The 20,128-nt window shown below is 38.3% G+C and overlaps 2 protein-coding genes across 3 annotated transcripts in view; both read left to right on the top strand.

Annotated features, from left to right (window-relative positions):
* mcamb (melanoma cell adhesion molecule b) overlaps positions 1–3,707 on the top strand; it is a 41,965-nt gene extending 38,258 nt beyond the window's left edge. The window contains exons 14-16 of one of the 2 annotated variants that reach the window (XM_067365500.1): positions 992–1,030; positions 1,789–1,915; positions 2,276–3,707. In XM_067365500.1, the coding sequence (XP_067221601.1) occupies positions 992–1,030; positions 1,789–1,915; positions 2,276–2,390 (281 nt within the window). In that variant the 3' untranslated portion in view covers positions 2,391–3,707. The remainder of the gene's footprint in view (positions 1–991; positions 1,031–1,788; positions 1,916–2,275) is intronic. The other variant, XM_067365501.1, reaches the window with a different exon arrangement.
* A 7,011-nt stretch (positions 3,708–10,718) lies between these two features.
* On the top strand, positions 10,719–17,830 carry LOC137004881 (uncharacterized). The gene is made up of 2 exons (XM_067365558.1): positions 10,719–15,276; positions 16,867–17,830. Exons 1-2 carry the CDS (start codon positions 11,934–11,936, stop codon positions 17,067–17,069), a joined length of 3,546 nt encoding a protein of 1,181 aa, XP_067221659.1. The 5' UTR covers positions 10,719–11,933; the 3' UTR covers positions 17,070–17,830.
* Positions 17,831–20,128: the final 2,298 nt, after the last annotated feature.

Here is a 20,128-nt window from a genome sequence, read left to right as displayed (position 1 = left end):
TGCAATACAAGTTAATAGCAATAACATGTCTGTCAAAATATAGAAGTATCTGTATATTTTCATGTATGTGGACCAATATTAAACAACTGACTTTAAAATATTAACCATTTTAAGATACATTTTTCAAAATATTACACATTTTCTACCCAGTATTATGGAATATTTGACTTATATTTGTAACTGTAATAAATCCTAAAGAAATTAAAAGAAGTATTTAGAAAATTATATATATACTTTAAAATTAAATTATATTATCTATACTTTATTTTATATACAATATACACTCCAAAAGTTTGGAAACACCCCTGGCAAAGTGTGGTTTTGGACTATATCAGCATCAATCCATATCATTTTATGGTGCAAATACATTACAGTAACTTGACATTATCATTGAAGACCAGCAATAATAATTTTCATTTTGATGATAATAATGGGAATATATACATGTCAAAATCAGACATTCCCCTTTGCCAGCTGTGATGCCTGGGTACTGGTTTAAACTTGGCCCAGGTTTGTAAAAGATTTTTGGGTCAGCACACCTTGATAGCTTCAACAATTGATTGCCAATTAAGTTTAGAATACAATGAACCAATTAGAACCAAGTTTAGGTCAGATAGCTGCTAATGGTGGATATTTTGCTGAATCGAAAATTTAAGTTTTTTTCTATGTATACACTGTTTAAATAATAAAATATATTTTTCGTAGTTTGTGTTGTCCCTTATCAGTGCAAAATTATCACAAATTAAAAAGGATTCATGCCAATATTGTCCAAAAACCCACTTTTCTAGGGCGTTTCCAAACTTTTGGAGGGCAGTGTGTGTATATATATATATATCTTTATCTTTATCTTTATCTTTATCTTTATACTTTATACCAGTAACTTCATCTAAGGGTCCAGGGAAACAATACCCATGGTCTAATTGTAGAAAAAAATGATGTATTAATATACTGCTTTGTGACTATGTGGTATCTCAATCCCTTTGCATCACAGCAACAGGATTTACTGTTACACCAAAACAGCCACATAAAGGTTTGTACTGCAGCTTTTTCATGTGTTCAGGCATGAGGCCAACACCGGCCTAACCACACACCGCCAACCTTGCTCACACAAACACGCTTCCGGAGGCTGTGTAAAAGAAATCGTGGTCACACTTTAGGGTCCAGTTCACACTATTAACTAACTATTAACTACAACTTTTGCCTTAATTAACTATTAATAAGCAGTAATTAAGAGTTTGTAAGGTAGTTGTTTAAGTTTTGGTAGGATTAGAATATGGTCATGTAGAATAAGGCATTAATATGTGCTTTATAAGTACCAATAAACAGCCAATATTCTAGTAATATGCATACTAATAAACAACTAGTTAATAGTGAGAATTGGACCCTAAACTAAAGTGTTAGTGAAATCATTTATTATGCTAACCAAACTTGTCTAAATAATCAGCAATGACCAATGAAGTATTTTAGGTAGGATAAAATGGTGGCACTTGCATATCTTGTCCTTCTAGAATGAATGAATGATTGCAGAATGCTTTGCTCGTATTATCGCTCATGCAACATCTTGCACATCATCACTGCTTTTTTTATTTTTACCCAGCACAGTCAGATCACTTTACTGACAACCCTTTTGAAAATGAAGTGTTTTAGCAAAGGCTTTGTACATTTCAGTTGGACGTCTAGAAAATATTCACCCAAAGTATGTCTTTCGGGCTTTACTTTAGGTGTGAGCTTTTCCTCTCATCTGTCAAGGTACTAACTTCAGCCTGCATTTCCCTCTTACCCCATCAGGTGGCAGTGGAGTAGCCATAGCGGTCATCATCATTTGCCTGCTCCTCATAGCCATACTGGGCAGTGTGCTGTACTTCCTCTACAAGAAAGGAAAGCTGCCCTGTGGACGGTCAGGAAAGCAGGATTTGTATGTACTTTTCTTTATGAAAAAAGTATTATGTAATATGTGCTTATATGTAATATTTTATACATATTAATATGGGACAGAATATTTGTTGGTCAATTTGATCGTTCGATGCTGCAGAAATTATACACTGTACCTTTAAAATCAGTGTTGTTATTTTGTTGTAATTTTTGTATATTTTTTAAAGCTCAAATTCTGAACTTATAAAGCAAAATAGTCTTAAAGTAATCACCTTAATGCCTTAGTATCCAGTGTTTAGTCCACATTAAATGTGTCTGGAGAGATGTACATTTAAATATTTGCTAATATACACCATCATGACACAAAACATTAATGCCTCATCTGTTGCTTTTCTTTCTCCAGCACTAAGGAAAAGGCAAGTAAGGATGATATTGTGATGGAGATGAAGAGCGGTAAATCCGAAGAGGCGGTGCTTCTACAGGGAGTTAATGGAGACAAAAAGTCACCTACTGAATAGGTCATTACTAGTGAAGAAAGATTCACATTACTAGCTTTATTACAGCCCACTGAACTCAAATCCAACCTTAAACAAGACCCAAGATTTGTAAGGCGTGCCACGAAAACCTGATGTTATTTCAATTAGAGTCAAAGATTGAAAACTACACGGACAAGCGGAGAGATGCTTGCGGCCTCTTTCCTACAGCGCTCCGTCTCAGGGTCAATCCCAACTTGAGTGCTCAAAGACCTTACAACTTGTCCACATTTTCTCCTCTACTTGAATTCCCACATAATTCTGCTTTTTTCTGCCCATGTTTTGTATTAGACCTGCTATAATCCGATTCAATATACAGAGACGATCCAAAAAGCACCAAGTTCATCATGAACGACTCACTCCAGTATTTACAAAGTGTACATATATATATATATGAAATACTGTATATATTTAGCTATTTAAAATGCCTGAAACAACATAAGATTGTGCTTGAATATCATTTTGATAATGCAAGTCCCAGGTGCCGAAGAGTCATTTTTTTTGCTGTGTGCTGCCGATGTGTTTGATCCTGCTCTCACCTCTGTCACATCATAGTCCTTGCACTGAAACTCTAAGAGCCGTCTTCACTACTGTAAACGTTCATCTGCTGCAGCGCTGAAAATGCCCAATGATAAAGCTTGAGGGCAATCTCTGGACAAACAGATTTGTCAGGGAAAGTCTCTGACATGTTTGACCTTTTTCCCAAATATGTAAGCAAAATGTTGGGTTCATGTCATGCTTCTGTGTTTTTATTTTTATTAGCTATATCAAATTAAGTTCCTCATGTTCACTGTGAGAGCTGAGTAAGTTAGTCATGCCAAAGTTTGAGCTATAAATTTCTCTCTGTCCTGAGAGAAATGGAAGTTCCCTGTAGAGTTCAGCTGTATTTTTTTATTGCAGTGACCTGCTGTCCTCATCTTGCACTGAATGTAAATAATAAAAGAATTACATGACCAACTTTCCCATTTTTAAATTTTAGAGGGAAGATTAAAATGCATGTGAACGCCTTCATTCATTGAGGGAACAGTATAAAAATGTTATTTTTATACCTTTTCTTTTTTGTTCAATTTTTTTCTTGATCCATATTTTGAAGGTTTTGAAGTTGTACCAAGGCAGGTATCTTAATTTATGCAGTATGTACCCTGTACTGTAACCAAAGCAGACCCACAGGCTAGTCCTTCTTACTTTCAAGTTCATGCTTTTCATTTCCTCTGGTATGTTACACCGTTTTTGTTTGTCAGTGGTATTTTTGTTAATGCTTGTTTTTGAATTGTCCTTAAATTTCTATTAAAATGGCTGGTTTACTCAAGCCTTAATTTTGTCACCGTTTGGCTTATTTATTTTTGTTAAACAAAAACAACTGTTCTACAATAGTTCAAAATGTTTGCTTTAAAAGTATGACAAAAAACAAATATTGCTTTTTATTTCAAATATTCAGGTAGGGCATGTACACAGAACGAGATTTTGAGCTTTAAAAAAGTGAGTGGATCGGAATGAAAAAATTCTAAAGTTGCGGATTTAAAAAGCAGAAAAAATTAGGAATTATTAACTCGAGCCGTTTACACTAGTGCGTTTTCGTTTAAAAAAAACGGTTTTAAAATGAAAACGATCCTCGTCTACTCTACCGTTTCAGAAATGATCTCAACATTACACAACCAAAAACGTGTCACATGACCGTTCATGCACACTGGGTATGCGCGTACAAGTGCAGTTGCCTCTTGCCCCTGATGGCATGTAGGCAGCTGCAATATTTAAAAAATGCAGTTTGGGGCCGTTCACACTTGCCTGGCAAGGCCAGACTGATATTTCTTCTCCAAACTGTTCCGTGCAATCAGATTTGTTTATATCAGTGACACAAACAGCGTCACTCTAGTGCGGCGAAAGTCCCTTCAATATCAATAAAGACTGCGCACGGGAGACCCGAGAGTTTGCTCTATTCAGCCGTGAATTCAGTTTTAAATGACCAAAAACACGTTAATTATTTACTTTTCGCTTTGCTAACGTCATATCCGCCCTTCTCTGATTGGTTTACTCTGCTTCCTGTTTGCTCGGATTTGCTCCGCCCAAATCAAATTGATTCAATGGCTGACCAGACTCATCCTCTGGTACAGTGGTGAGGCTGGATTTTCCAGGCAACGTTCACACACAACACGTTTTTCTATTTCAATGCGCTACTTTCCCATTGTTTTTCTATGTAAACACGCGCTTGACGGACGTGCATGACCATTACGCTCGCGTCTCGTGTCTTTTGCAGCGTTTTTAAGACGCCGTGTCAAGTTAAAGTCCCTCTGAAATGTCCCCCACTATTTGGAGAATAGGGAACGGAACAGGAATCACTCTCGAAAATGCGATTGATAGCTTGGAAACCATAACAACGTTCTGGTGTCTCTCGCGTTTGATATCCGTTATCGTGACCCAAGTAATATTACAGTGACAAAACACTCGTTATTTTCAGCAATTTAAACACAACACCGTCGACTGGATCGTCGTGTTTTGTTTATGCTTTGTACAGCCTGTTTCACACAATGCGCCCTCTATCTGTGTTGCCATGGTCACTCATTATAAGCGTTTTTGGGCTTGTTTAAGCTCGTCTCATAAAGCAAACGGGTTTATGGAGTTATTAAAGTGGACAGACATGAATCGCGATATTTTGGTCTTATTTTCAGCATAAAGCATTTGGATTTATTTAGGTTTATTATGGGCTTATTCTTGTTCGCTGATTTTTCTAGCAAGATCTGGCAACTCGAATGAGAAAAGGCTCGCGCTTTCCGTGATTCACCGCGCATACAGAAGAGAGACACATCTCCGATGAAGGTTAAAAAACGTTATGAACAACTAGTTGTTGAGTTCCGTACACACTGCTTTGAATTTCTGTAAATGCGGTTGTCACTACCTGTATTTTTCGGGAGTTAATTCGGTTGAAGATGCGGTTGTCACTCCTGTATTTTTCTGAACTGTGTGTGTACAGAACGAGATTAAGCACTAAAAGGTGAACTGACAACCGAAATTAGCTGCAGTGTCTACGTGGCCTCAAATGACTTCTTAAGGGAAAAAAAATGTAGGGCGGCACTTGATTGTTCTGTGAGATCATTTGAGCAACAGGTTGTCCTGCCCTCGCATCAGTAAACAAATCCGAAGAGAAGAGATGTTGCTGCAAAAGGAAGGGGAATTTATTTTGATTAAAGATTACGAGGGCACATGAATTAAAAAAAAAAAAAAAACTGATGTAATGATGTAGATGAACAAATCATTTACATTATGGACAAAAGTGTTAATTGACTTCAGGTAATCAGACCCATTGCCACAGGTGTATGGAATCAAGCACCTAGCCATGCAGTCTGCATACAAACATTTGTGAAAAAAGGGTTGTTCTGAAGTGCTCAGTGAATTCAAATATGGTCCTGTGATAGAACGTAACCTTTGCAATAAGTCAGTTATTCATCCCTGGTAGATATTTTAAGGTCAACTGTAAGTGGAATTATTGGAAAGTGGAAGTGTTTAGGAGCAGCAACTCAGTCACAAAGCAGAAGACCACGTAAAGTTTTGGCATTCCACTGACTTTGTAAGTAGAATCTTTTTAATTTCTAAATAAAAGTCCCAAAATGTACACAACTTGAAAGAAATAACAATGTAAATGAGTCACGAGGTCATGGAAACTCATTCCATGAAGCTCTCGCCACAGTTTTTGAGCTGATATTAATGTGTGTTTTAAAAAATGTATTTAGTTACCACTTGTAGCACACTATGGGTTCAGATGTACTTTAAGTGGTATCTAAATACATTTTTTAAAATACAGAGATAGTATATTAAAGCACATTTTAGTTCATATGTCATGGTGTCTCAAAATAGCACAGTTGAGTACACTTAGATGTTTTTAAGATTATCTTAAGAAGTACTAAAGAATATTTTTTTAGTATATAAAGTACAAAATTAGTGCGCAAAAAAAACTTTAAGTACATTATAGAAATGTACTTTTTTTTTTCACCTGGGGTACCAACATATTCGTAAACCAGCTTGAAGTTCCAATGGGCCAGAATATATATACACTGTGCACAATCAGACCACTTTGTGGTCGACTCAGAGGGTACTTTACAGCTAAACATGCATGGTTTATACTGGTGACAGTGGACTAATTTCAAATCTTGAACAGTTTTATTATAGCCAAGAAAAAAAGTGGAAGCATTTCTGTTGTGTTGTGGCTTGATTCCGCAGTGTTGTTGATTTATATTTGCTTTATTTTAGTTGAGTTGTGCAAAACTGGGCCACCTTTCTGTTATTTCTGCTATTATAAATGCCTCGACCATGCATAGGCGAAGACTTACTTGTACTCAAACTCCTATATTCACTGTGAAACACCCGTTCAGCGCTATTGCTTCAAATGGACCAGCCCACAATGCATTACATACTACAGTACAAAACCATAATACATAAATAGAACAGTGTGGAAAATGGGCTTGTAAATTAACAGCAATTGCTTACCATGCAAAATATTGCCCAGAATGCATTGTTTTTAATGGCATCAGCCATAGCTTTGGATGAAATCAACTCAAGATAAACGAAGACATTAATTACTAAACAGATTGACCTGATTTCTGTCAGAAGTTCTTATTGAGAATTAAAAGGTTTAGCTCATGATCTGTTGAAAATGTTTAGTTTGAAGTCACCATCATAATTAAAAATGGTATAATTTTAAAGAATCCTAGATGACACCAGCCAACTATACACTGATTGTATCTTCTTCATCAAGTAGACGACACCATCAGCTTCTCTTTCCACAACAAACTCAGTCAAGCTGCCAAAGTACAACTAAAGGCCTGGGACACACTGACTAGACTATTTTCAAATCTTAACATTTTAAAACTGTGGGAAATCACAAACATGACAGTTTCAGACGATTTTTTTTTTTTTTTTTTTAGCATTATAATCCTCTGAACGAACACTAGATGATTTAATCGGACCGCAACACTACACACCTGTTGATCGCGAGAGAAAAACAAATGGACGACAAACGATGTTGTCAGCAGGCTTCTGTAACATGTTGTGGTTTACAATGAAAAACAAAATAGAAAATTAAAAGAATATGGGTGGTCTTCTTTCTCAATACTACACTTTCGTGGAATGTTTGCGGCTGCCAAGCACGCAACATCTGGTAGGTGACGCTTACTCTCATTGGCTATCGCGGTTATCACGTCAGCGGCAGCCCACTCATTTGAGATCTGGGACGTTCAGTCTCGTTTGGGAGCAGTTAAATAATCGTAGTGACACCACACAATAGAGGATTATTATTTTATTTTTTTGGGGGCTTATCGTTTGCGATAAGCCTCGAATAGCCATTCGATATTCATTATGTAATATATCACATATTTTGCAGTATATGTTCCCATATATTTTTGCTACATACGAGGTCTATGAAGCCCTGCACACCCACTGAAGCTAAGCAGGGTTGAGCCTGGTCTATATCTGGGTGGGAGACCTCCCCCAAACTGGGCTCATAAAATCTTCATGTGTGTGGATAGGCATGCGCGAGGCGAGTGCTCTGTAAAAGAATGTGTATATGCGCATGCGCATAGTCTTTCTTTACAAAGTGACATCGCCAACTACTTCTCTGGCATGTGTAATACAGCATTTTAGTCATTTGCGTGGATCCATGTGAATAGGGATTTTTGATAATGTTGTCATTTGTACAAAGAAAAAAAAAGTGGATTTTGTTTTTAGTACATAGTTGTCGTGTAAACATACCTTTAGTGTTCGTTTTTCTTTTACTGCTGAAATTGTGTTAACTGTGGCACAAATAGCAAGGGAAAAAGTAATGTTGACAACATGATGATGATGATGATGATGATGATGAAGAGGTTGTCATCATCTAGTCATCTCATCTTACACAGTGTTATTTTTTTGTATCATTTATGTAATTCAGTTAAGTTGAAATTAATAGTCTGTTATAGAATACATCACAGCATCAAGCATGTCACCACAGTTGAGATTTGTATTCAATATAAGAGGTTTTAAAAGAGTTGGAAAAGCTGTTAGAGCAGCCTTGCAGTGGTCAACCTGAAGCTTTCACCTGCACACCCACTGAAGCTAAGCAGGGTTGAGCCCAGTCTCTATCTGGGCAGCTGCGGGAAGAGGTGTTAGAAAGGCCAGCAGGTCTGATCAACCTGTAGGCTGAGTGGGTCCTAACGCCCCGGTACAGTCGCAATAAGCTGTACTGTATAAAGGGTGTCACCCTGGTGTAAAATAGTCCACACATCACATACGGCCCAAAGCCCCCGTACAGTCGCCATAAACTGTACTGATAAAAGGGTTAAAATAAACCCCAGAAAATAAGGGGTGTAACCCTGGGGCAAAAAAAAAAAAAAATCCCTACATTATTTTCATATCATAAATAGTCTTTACAACTTACATGGAAGCACTTAATATATAATTTTTTTCATTACTATTTTTAATGAATTTTGAAAGAACTCTCATATGCTCATCAATCCTGCATTTATTTGACTAAAAATACAGAAAAAAAGTAATATTGTGAAATATTATTACAATTTAAAATAATGTTTTTCTCTTTTAATATACTTTAAAATACTTATTTCTATGATGCGAAGCTGAATTTTAATCAGCCATTACTCCAGTCTTCAGTGTCACATGATCCTTCAGAAATCATTCTAATATGCTGATTTATTACCAGTGCTGGAAACATTTGTGCCGTTTAATATTTTTTGGATAATATTTTTTTCAGGATTTTTTTTCAGGAGGAGTAGGTTTTTTATGGTAGAAAATGGCAAATTTGTTATTGTAGAATCCTGCATAAGCCAACAAATCTAACAATATGAGTTAAATGACAATATGCTGAATTTTTCATATGTTATCAGCATTTTCATCATTTTCATTATATCTCTTAACCACTAGGGTGTTATGTGCTATACAAGAACGGATTGGCCGATCAAATCTTTTAATAACTTTTTGCCTGGAGTGTGAGTAGATGCTACAGCAAATAAACAAACGCTCTAGAAGTTAGAAAAAGTGTTTTTTTCGGAAAATTCAAAATGGTAGAAAATTTTTAATGATGGAAATGACATCATAGCATTCAAATCAGCATGAGCCATGGAATCAGGGGAAAAAATAATTTTGTTTCTAGGAATTATCAAGAATTAATGCTTTTTCATTGCGTCAAAAGCATAAACATGAGTGAATCTTTGAACTGTTGGTGGCGCTAGAGGGTTTGAGGTAGAGACTCCAAATTTGCTATGGTAACATTTCAGACTGTCCTCTAATTCTTGAGTCTATGGCAGCCCACAGAACAATATGGTAAAATTTTTAAAATGGGCCACAGATATATTAAAAAAACTAACAATTTAGTCCCTTCGGTGCTTGACCTCTAATTATAATAATAAAACACTAAACCTCACATCACTAAAAGTGTATATGTGTATTTGATTGTCAAAATATTTGGTATTTGGACAAAACTTCGTGGAGATATATTCACATTTCATTTTCACAACACATTTTACAAAAAAATATTCAGAGATTAACATTTTTTCTGTTGTAAGTATAAACCCTCTGGGTTCTACTCGCACACCCTCTGAGTGGGACTTGAACCCAGGTTTGAGCCCCTGCCCCTTTGATCGCTACAGTGAAAGCGCCCTTTACGGTTGCATCGCGGTGTCCCCGCGTTCCCATTTCATTGAAAACTGACAGTCCTTAATCTCATAACCGAATAAAACCGACGGTCACTGAAATCTTGTAATAGAAGAAACCAGCGGTCACTGAAATCTCGTAAAAGAACAAAACCAACTGTCATTGAAATCTCATAACACAGCAAAAATGACTGTCATTGAAATCTTGTAAAGGAAAACATCAACTGTCATTAAAATATTGTAAAAGAACGAAACATACCGTATTGAGATCTCAATCTCATTGCAAACTGACAGTCATTGAAATCTCGTAACCAAACAAAACTAACGGTCACTGAAATCTCATGTAAGAACCAAACCCACTGTCATTGAAATCTCAACCCAGCAAAACCAACCATCATTCAAATCTCATTAAAGTACAAAACATACCGTCATTGAGATCACGATCTCAATCTCACAGAAAACTGACAGTAACTGAAATCTTGTAACTGAACAAAACCCACCATCACTGAAATGTTGTAAAACAACAAAACCGACTGTCATTGAAATCTTGTAAAGGATTGACACTGACTGCTATTAAGATCCTTTAAAGTAAGAAAACTGACCATGAATAAAATATCGTAAAAGAACAAAACATACCGTATTGAGATCTTGATCTCATTGAAAACTGACAGTCATTGTGTTACGTACGCTGCGCTATGTAATTGTTTTTTTTCATGTCGCTGCATATATGTGCGTGTCTGTACTCCATTTCAGGTGTGACTTCTGATTGGACGATCCGTCTGTCAATCTGCTGGCGTAAGGGTCTGACGTCAGGGATCGCGCTACCAATCGTGGGTTACGGAGCGGCTTGTGAGCAGCTTAAAACTTCAATGGCGGCAGCTCGAAAACAGACTCTGGGTTGGGGAGATAGGACATTCTCTGTGAGGATGGTTTTCTCGTTCGAGAGACCAGTTTGAGAGACTGATCAGTGTTTGCGACTTTACTGCTGTTATTATCTTGCAGTTGGGTCAGTTTCTCTTGTGTTGGGAGTGCTTATGTTCGTTTGTGCTCGTGTGTTCGATACATGCTTTATCTAGGATGCCGATTGTTTATGACCGCTGTATTCGCGGAACCTTCATCTCATGTTCCGGTTCAAAGCTGACCCGTGAAACCTTCATCTCATATTCTGTTTTAAAGCTATGTAGCCTGGCTGGAGAGGTTGCGAGTCAGGTAAGCAGGTCGCGACCTACATTTACACACGCAGAAGAAATATGTATTAGACACACTAGCCTTAACGAGTGGTGCTATTTCTGTATGTTTTGTTTGGTTAGACAGCGTGGTTTAGTTATAGCGTTTTGAACGTTGAAGATGTTTCTTTCTGCATTTTCTTTTGTTAGTTAGTTTAGCCCTTTAACTTTAGTTAGTTTTGTTTTGTTATACTTAGTTCTTTGATTTAAGCTCCACTCTCTCACTCCTTCCTCTCCTCCAGATCTTTTGCTGTTTGTTTATTCTTGTTACGTTGTATATATTGTAAATATCTACTTTATTATTATTATTATTATTATTATATTACTTCACTTATATTTACTGAAATTAAACCTTAGCAACGAAATTGCTGGTTTGTCTGTCCCTTTTCTTTTTGCCATCCTGTTACTGCCATTATACACACATTGCCACTGTTTTGTTATGTCTGATAATATTCCTAGACAAACTACATCTAATTAACGAGGGACGTAACATATTTGGGGGCTCGTCCGGGATCCCTTTCTCTTTTTGGGGAAGGGATCTCAAGTTTTTATATTGTTTTCAATATCTCGGAGGATAGTTGTATGTGTGTGTTTTTGTATGGTGCAGGAAATGGCAATGAAAAGGGCATTGTTTGGTGCATTGTGAAGTGGTATAGTGATAATTGGACACAATGAGTACTTTTGACTTGCAATCATTTGTTGCTAATCCAACTTTGCAAGTGTTTGAGCGATGTAGAAAAGATGAGTTGCTGCAGATAGCTGACCACTATCGCATTCCTGTGGTGAGGCAGTCTCTAAAGCGTATTATTAAGAATGAGATTTTGAAACGTTTGGTCGAATTAAAAGTGTTTCTATTTCCAGATGCGGAAAGTGAGCGAGCTGACACTTCGGCTGTGGAAAAGCGTACGCCTAGCGTGGGGAATTTGGAGGAGGCAACAGGTGAGAATGCTGAGGTGGAGGCGGAGGCCGAGCCCAAGGCTGTCTTACCGCCCTTCTACCCACTGTCTCCGTCTTCCGTAGAGTCTGGGGGTGACGCGCGACTTAAGGTTCGCATAGCCCGACTCCAGATGGAAGTGCAGGAGCGAGCTGAGACGCGCCAAGCTGAAATGAAGTTACGCTTAGAGATCCGTAAAATGGAAATTGAGGCAGAGACGCAGGTGAAATTGCGACAGCTCGAGTTAGAATCAGCGAAGGCTGTCTCTGACCGAACTGCGCGGCTTAATCCTGTTAGCCCTGTTGTTGCGTCAGTAAATTCGGCAAATTCTGTGAGTGATTCGACCACTACATTCGATATTAGTAAGCAAATCGCTTTGGTGCCTCACTTTAGAGAATCCGAAGTGGACACGTACTTTGCTGCTTTCGAGCGAGTAGCTGCTGCACTTCATTGGCCGAAAGAGGTTTGGTGTCTGTTACTACAGTGTCGACTCGTTGGAAAAGCACAGGAAGTTTGCTCTGCGCTATCTTTAGAGGAAAGCTTGCGATATGATGTCGTAAAAAATGCTGTACTTCGTGCATATGAGTTGGTACCTGAAGCGTATCGGCAACGCTTTAGGAACCATAAGAAGGTAGCTCAGCAAACATTTGTGGAATTCGCCCGGGAGAAGGGAGTTCTTTTTGATAAATGGTTGTCTACTAACAATGTGCAAGATTTAAGTTCGTTGAGAGAACTAATGCTTTTAGAAGATTTTAAGAATTGTTTGTCGGAACGAGTAGTCACATACCTGAATGAACAAAAAGTTACGTCATTGTCACAAGCCGCGATTCTTGCGGATGAGTATGTGTTAACGCATAAGAGTGTGTTTGTTTCAGGTCGGCCAGAGAAAGCACTGAATTCGGCTTCAACTCAAAATTCGAATACCCGTAGTAAAAGTAGTTCCCCACAGAATAAAGAAACACGAGAATGTTTCTATTGTCACAAGGTAGGGCATGTTATTTCTGATTGCCTGATGCTTAAACGTAAAAACCAGCAAGGACAGGTAAAACCTGTTAATTTTGTGAAGGCTGGGTCTGAAACTGTTCTAGAGAAGGATGAAATTGATGCAGGGTTTAAGCCATTCTTGATGAAGGGGTTAATCTCCGTAAATGGTAAACCTGAGGAGCAGAAAGAGGTACAGATTTTGAGGGATACGGGAGCAATTCAATCATTTGTAATATCTGATGTACTTCCGTTGTCGGAACAGACATCTTGTGGGTCAAGTGTACTAGTGCAAGGGATTGAAATGGGCGTAATTAGGGTACCATTGCATCAGATACACTTACAGAGTGACTTGGTTTCAGGTTTCGTTAGGGTGGGTATACGTTCTTCCTTTCCTGTCAAAGGTGTGGCATTCATTCTTGGAAATGATTTGGCAGGAGGTAAAGTGTCACCTGTGCCAGAAGTTATTGATAAACCTGACTGTTTTATCCATGCGGATGACATCGCTGATCATTTTCCAGATGTATTTGCTGCTAGCGTGGTTACTCGTGCGCAAAAACGCAGAATTGGAGATGACATTGTTCTGTCTGACACTTTTATGTCACCGGTGTTCACTGAAGAAAGTTCAGGGTCAGATCAGAAGGGCGCGGATGATGTTCAGCATGATAAATATTCCGCTGAGTCTGAATTGTTAGTTGAACCGTTTTCTCATGAACGGATTAAGATCGCACAGCGAGAAGACGTGTCACTGACTAAATGTTTTTCTGCTGCTGAAAGTACAGACTCTGATAAAACCAGTTTTGTAAAATACGTGATTGAAAATGGGCTACTGTTAAGGAAATGGCGTCCTAATTCAGATGGGGAGAATGAGTGGGAGGTTGTGTGCCAGATCGTTTTGCCTACTGCCTACCGCAAACAAGTGTTGAGTTTGGCACATGATCACGAGTTAGCAGGTCATTTAGGCGTGACAAAAACCTATAACCGCATCCTCCAACATTTCTTTTGGCCTGGCTTGAAGAGAGATGTATCTCAGCATTGCCGTACTTGTCATGAATGTCAGGTGATGGGTAAGCCGAATCAAAAGATTCCACCAGCTCCGTTAGTTCCGATTCCTGTCATTTGCGGACCGTTCGAACACATAATTTTGGATTGTGTTGGTCCGTTGCCGAAATCCAAGGCAGGAAATCAATTTTTGTTAACCATTATGTGTTCTGCGACACGTTTTCCAGAAGCTGTTCCATTGAGAAAAATAACTGCACCTGTTGTTATTAAAGCTTTGCTTAAATTCTTCTCCACCTTTGGGTTGCCAAAAGTCGTGCAGACAGATCAGGGGACGAATTTCCTTTCTAATGTTTTTAGACAAGTGTTGAAAACCTTGGGCATCACGCACCGAATTTCGAGCGCCTACCATCCTGAAAGTCAGGGTGCGATCGAACGTTTCCATCAGACGTTAAAGTCGATGTTGAGAAAGTATTGTCTAAGCTCTGGGAAAGAATGGGATGAGGGAGTACCACTTGTACTATTTGCAGTTCGTGAGGCAACTCAAGAATCTCTGGGATTTAGTCCTGCAGACTTAGTTTTTGGTCACACAGTTCGAGGTCCGCTAAAAGTCGTGAAGGACAGGATGTTAAATGACAAAAAGCCAACCGAACAAAATGTGCTGGATTATGTCAGCCGATTTCGGGAACGATTGCATAATGCGTGTTCATTTGCACAAAAATCGTTGTCAATTGCTCAGGAGGGCATGAAGAAACGGTACGATAAGAAAGCTGTTGTGCGTGAGATTCAACCCGGTGACGAAGTTTTAGTACTGTTACCAGTACCTGGTTCAGTTTTGACCGCCCGTTTTTCTGGTCCGTACAGGGTATCTAAGAGATTGAGCGAGACTGATTTTGTGATACACACGCCTGATCGCAAACGAAAGTTTCGAACATGTCATATTAACATGTTGAAATCATATTGTTCTCGTAAGGTACCTGAGAAATTTTTGGAGGAACAAGAAAAGCCAGTCGCTGTTCCTACGGAGGTTTTAGCCGTTGCTGCTATTGCTGTGCCTGACTCCACTGCAGTGAATGATGAGGTTCTGCTGCCATCTCCTGGTGAGTGTTATACTGACGATGGTGTTACACTTCGTAATGATTTGTCAACGTGTGGTAGACTTTCAAATTCTGAAGTTTTAAAAAGCTTGCCAGAAAACCTTGATAATTTGCTTGGGTCACAGAAACAGGATATTATGAGACTAATTCGAGATTTTCCTATGCTGTTTGGTGATGTTCCGACTCGAACTAATGTGTTACAGCATGATATCCAAGTGACGTGCAGTTCTTCTATTAAACAACATGCTTATAGAGTGAACAATATCAAGCGTTCTGTGATGAAGTCTGAGGTGGATTACTTGTTAAAAAACAACTTGGCTGAACCTAGCTACAGTCCGTGGAGTTCACCTTGCCTTCTTGTACCGAAATCTGATGGCACATTTCGGTTTTGCACAGATTATCGAAAAGTAAATTCTGTGACTGTACCAGATAGCTATCCTCTTCCTAGGATGGAAGACTGTATAGATAACTTGGGTTCTGCTAAGTTCGTGACGAAATTAGATTTGCTGAAAGGGTATTGGCAAGTGCCATTGACCGCTCGAGCTGCGGAAATTTCAGCTTTCGTTACTCCGGATAACTTCCTACAGTACCGGGTTATGGCGTTCGGGCTGCGAAATGCTCCCGCCACATTTCAGCGCCTCGTAAACATTGTACTGTCAGGAATTCAGAACTGTAATGCATATTTAGATGATTTAGTTATCTATTCGTCTGATTGGTCTGCGCATTTGACTGTTCTTCGGACAGTTTTTAAAAGGTTAGCTGACGCTTCCTTGACAATTAACTTGGCCAAGTGTGAATTTGGTAAAGCAACGATTACTTACTTGGGCAAAGAAGTAGGTCAAGGTCAAGTCCGTCCTGTTAGTGCCAAAGTATCTGCTATTGCTGACTTTCCCGTTCCAACGACAAGACGAGAGTTACGTCGGTTTTTAGGAATGGCTGGTTACTACAGAAGTTTCTGCCGAAATTTCTCAACTGTAGTACATCCTTTGACCAGTTTGCTAAGCCCATCAAATGCTTTTATTTGGAGTGATGCGTGTCAGCATGCTTTTGACAGTGCAAAGTTGTTGCTGACTAGTGCACCTGTTCTCGCTGCCCCAGATTTTACACGTACTTTTAAATTGGAAGTGGATGCTAGTGCTGTAGGCATGGGAGCTGTTCTTCTCCAGGAAGATGACGTTGGTTTTGAGCATCCAATTTGTTACTTCTCTCGAAAATTCAACCGACATCAGCGAAATTATTCTACCATTGAGAAGGAAGCTTTAGGTTTGATCCTGGCCTTACAGTTTTTTGAGGTTTACGTTGGTTCATCTGTTCTGCCTGTTATTGTGTACACGGATCACAATCCCTTGGTGTTTTTGTGTAGAATGTACAATCACAATCAACGTCTTATGCGTTGGTCGTTGATTGTGCAGAATTATAACTTGATCATAAAGCATAAAAAGGGTTCAGAAAATATCATTGCTGATACTTTATCTAGAGTATGAAGCTGCTTTATGTTAAGTTTTTAAGGGGGAGAGTGTTACGTACGCTGCGCTATGTAATTGTTTTTTTTCATGTCGCTGCATATATGTGCGTGTCTGTACTCCATTTCAGGTGTGACTTCTGATTGGACGATCCGTCTGTCAATCTGCTGGCGTAAGGGTCTGACGTCAGGGATCGCGCTACCAATCGTGGGTTACGGAGCGGCTTGTGAGCAGCTTAAAACTTCAATGGCGGCAGCTCGAAAACAGACTCTGGGTTGGGGAGATAGGACATTCTCTGTGAGGATGGTTTTCTCGTTCGAGAGACCAGTTTGAGAGACTGATCAGTGTTTGCGACTTTACTGCTGTTATTATCTTGCAGTTGGGTCAGTTTCTCTTGTGTTGGGAGTGCTTATGTTCGTTTGTGCTCGTGTGTTCGATACATGCTTTATCTAGGATGCCGATTGTTTATGACCGCTGTATTCGCGGAACCTTCATCTCATGTTCCGGTTCAAAGCTGACCCGTGAAACCTTCATCTCATATTCTGTTTTAAAGCTATGTAGCCTGGCTGGAGAGGTTGCGAGTCAGGTAAGCAGGTCGCGACCTACATTTACACACGCAGAAGAAATATGTATTAGACACACTAGCCTTAACGAGTGGTGCTATTTCTGTATGTTTTGTTTGGTTAGACAGCGTGGTTTAGTTATAGCGTTTTGAACGTTGAAGATGTTTCTTTCTGCATTTTCTTTTGTTAGTTAGTTTAGCCCTTTAACTTTAGTTAGTTTTGTTTTGTTATACTTAGTTCTTTGATTTAAGCTCCACTCTCTCACTCCTTCCTCTCCTCCAGATCTTTTGCTGTTTGTTTATTCTTGTTACGTTGTATATATTGTAAATATCTACTTTATTATTATTATTATTATTATTATATTACTTCACTTATATTTACTGAAATTAAACCTTAGCAACGAAATTGCTGGTTTGTCTGTCCCTTTTCTTTTTGCCATCCTGTTACTGCCATTATACACACATTGCCACTGTTTTGTTATGTCTGATAATATTCCTAGACAAACTACATCTAATTAACGAGGGACGTAACACATTGAAATCTCATAACCGAACAAAACCAATGGTCACTAAAATCTCACTGAAAACATATTTAAATTTTGATATAATTTCTATCGAGAAATTACTACTGTAGCAATTAAATATTTGTTTAATTCTCACCAAAGCTCGCTCTAGTTTGCTGTAGATCATTAAACTGTCACGCCGCCTCAGAAGTCTGTCTGAAATCAGTTTCGTGAGGTGCTTTCATGCACAAATGCTGCCTTACAAGTCAATCTCTTATAAGGCAGCGAGGCAGCAAGATTGCTACCTAGGTTTTCGGATGCACCCTTTTTTCCCTTATGCGCGAGGCGAGTGCTCTGTAAAAGAATGTGTATATGCGCATGCGCATAGTCTTTCTTTACAAAGTGACATCGCCAACTACTTCTCTGGCATGTGTAATACAGCATTTTAGTCATTTGCGTGGATCCATGTGAATAGGGATTTTTGATAATGTTGTCATTTGTACAAAGAAAAAAAAGTGGATTTTGTTTTTAGTACAAAGTTGTCGTGTAAACATACCTTTAGTGTTCGTTTTTCTTTTACTGCTGAAATTGTGTTAACTGTGGCACAAATAGCAAGGGAAAAAGTAATGTTGACAACATGATGATGATGATGATGATGATGAAGAGGTTGTCATCATCTAGTCATCTCATCTTACACAGTGTTATTTTTTTGTATCATTTATGTAATTCAGTTAAGTTGAAATTAATAGTCTGTTATAGAATACATCACAGCATCAAGCATGTCACCACAGTTGAGATTTGTATTCAATATAAGAGGTTTTAAAAGAGTTGGAAAAGCTGTTAGAGCAGCCTTGCAGTGGTCAACCTGAAGCTTTCACCTGCACACCCACTGAAGCTAAGCAGGGTTGAGCCCAGTCTCTATCTGGGCAGCTGCGGGAAGAGGTGTTAGAAAGGCCAGCAGGTCTGATCAACCTGTAGGCTGAGTGGGTCCTAACGCCCCGGTACAGTCGCAATAAGCTGTACTGTATAAAGGGTGTCACCCTGGTGTAAAATAGTCCACACATCACATACGGCCCAAAGCCCCCGTACAGTCGCCATAAACTGTACTGATAAAAGGGTTAAAATAAACCCCAGAAAATAAGGGGTGTAACCCTGGGGCAAAAAAAAAAAAAATCCCTACATTATTTTCATATCATAAATAGTCTTTACAACTTACATGGAAGCACTTAATATATAATTTTTTTCATTACTATTTTTAATGAATTTTGAAAGAACTCTCATATGCTCATCAATCCTGCATTTATTTGACTAAAAATACAGAAAAAAAGTAATATTGTGAAATATTATTACAATTTAAAATAATGTTTTTCTCTTTTAATATACTTTAAAATACTTATTTCTATGATGCGAAGCTGAATTTTAATCAGCCATTACTCCAGTCTTCAGTGTCACATGATCCTTCAGAAATCATTCTAATATGCTGATTTATTACCAGTGCTGGAAACATTTGTGCCGTTTAATATTTTTTGGATAATATTTTTTTCAGGATTTTTTTTCAGGAGGAGTAGGTTTTTTATGGTAGAAAATGGCAAATTTGTTATTGTAGAATCCTGCATAAGCCAACAAATCTAACAATATGAGTTAAATGACAATATGCTGAATTTTTCATATGTTATCAGCATTTTCATCATTTTCATTATATCTCTTAACCACTAGGGTGTTATGTGCTATACAAGAACGGATTGGCCGATCAAATCTTTTAATAACTTTTTGCCTGGAGTGTGAGTAGATGCTACAGCAAATAAACAAACGCTCTAGAAGTTAGAAAAAGTGTTTTTTTCGGAAAATTCAAAATGGTAGAAAATTTTTAATGATGGAAATGACATCATAGCATTCAAATCAGCATGAGCCATGGAATCAGGGGAAAAAATAATTTTGTTTCTAGGAATTATCAAGAATTAATGCTTTTTCATTGCGTCAAAAGCATAAACATGAGTGAATCTTTGAACTGTTGGTGGCGCTAGAGGGTTTGAGGTAGAGACTCCAAATTTGCTATGGTAACATTTCAGACTGTCCTCTAATTCTTGAGTCTATGGCAGCCCACAGAACAATATGGTAAAATTTTTAAAATGGGCCACAGATATATTAAAAAAACTAACAATTTAGTCCCTTCGGTGCTTGACCTCTAATTATAATAATAAAACACTAAACCTCACATCACTAAAAGTGTATATGTGTATTTGATTGTCAAAATATTTGGTATTTGGACAAAACTTCGTGGAGATATATTCACATTTCATTTTCACAACACATTTTACAAAAAAATA

The sequence above is a fragment of the Chanodichthys erythropterus genome, chromosome 17, assembly GCF_024489055.1.
Source record: "Chanodichthys erythropterus isolate Z2021 chromosome 17, ASM2448905v1, whole genome shotgun sequence".
Taxonomy (NCBI): Eukaryota; Metazoa; Chordata; class Actinopteri; order Cypriniformes; family Xenocyprididae; genus Chanodichthys; species Chanodichthys erythropterus.
The sequence above is the reverse complement of the archived record's forward strand: the minus strand, read 5'-3'. Positions and strand labels throughout refer to the sequence as shown.

Coding starts and splice junctions, on each gene's coding strand:
- LOC137004881 (XM_067365558.1), top strand. CDS start 11,934: ATGAGTACTTTTGACTTGCAATCATTTGTTGCTAATCCAACTTTGCAA. Junction 15,277..16,866: donor GGTTCTGCTGCCATCTCCTG/GTGAGTGTTATA, acceptor ACTCCATTTCAG/GTGTGACTTCTGATTGGACG.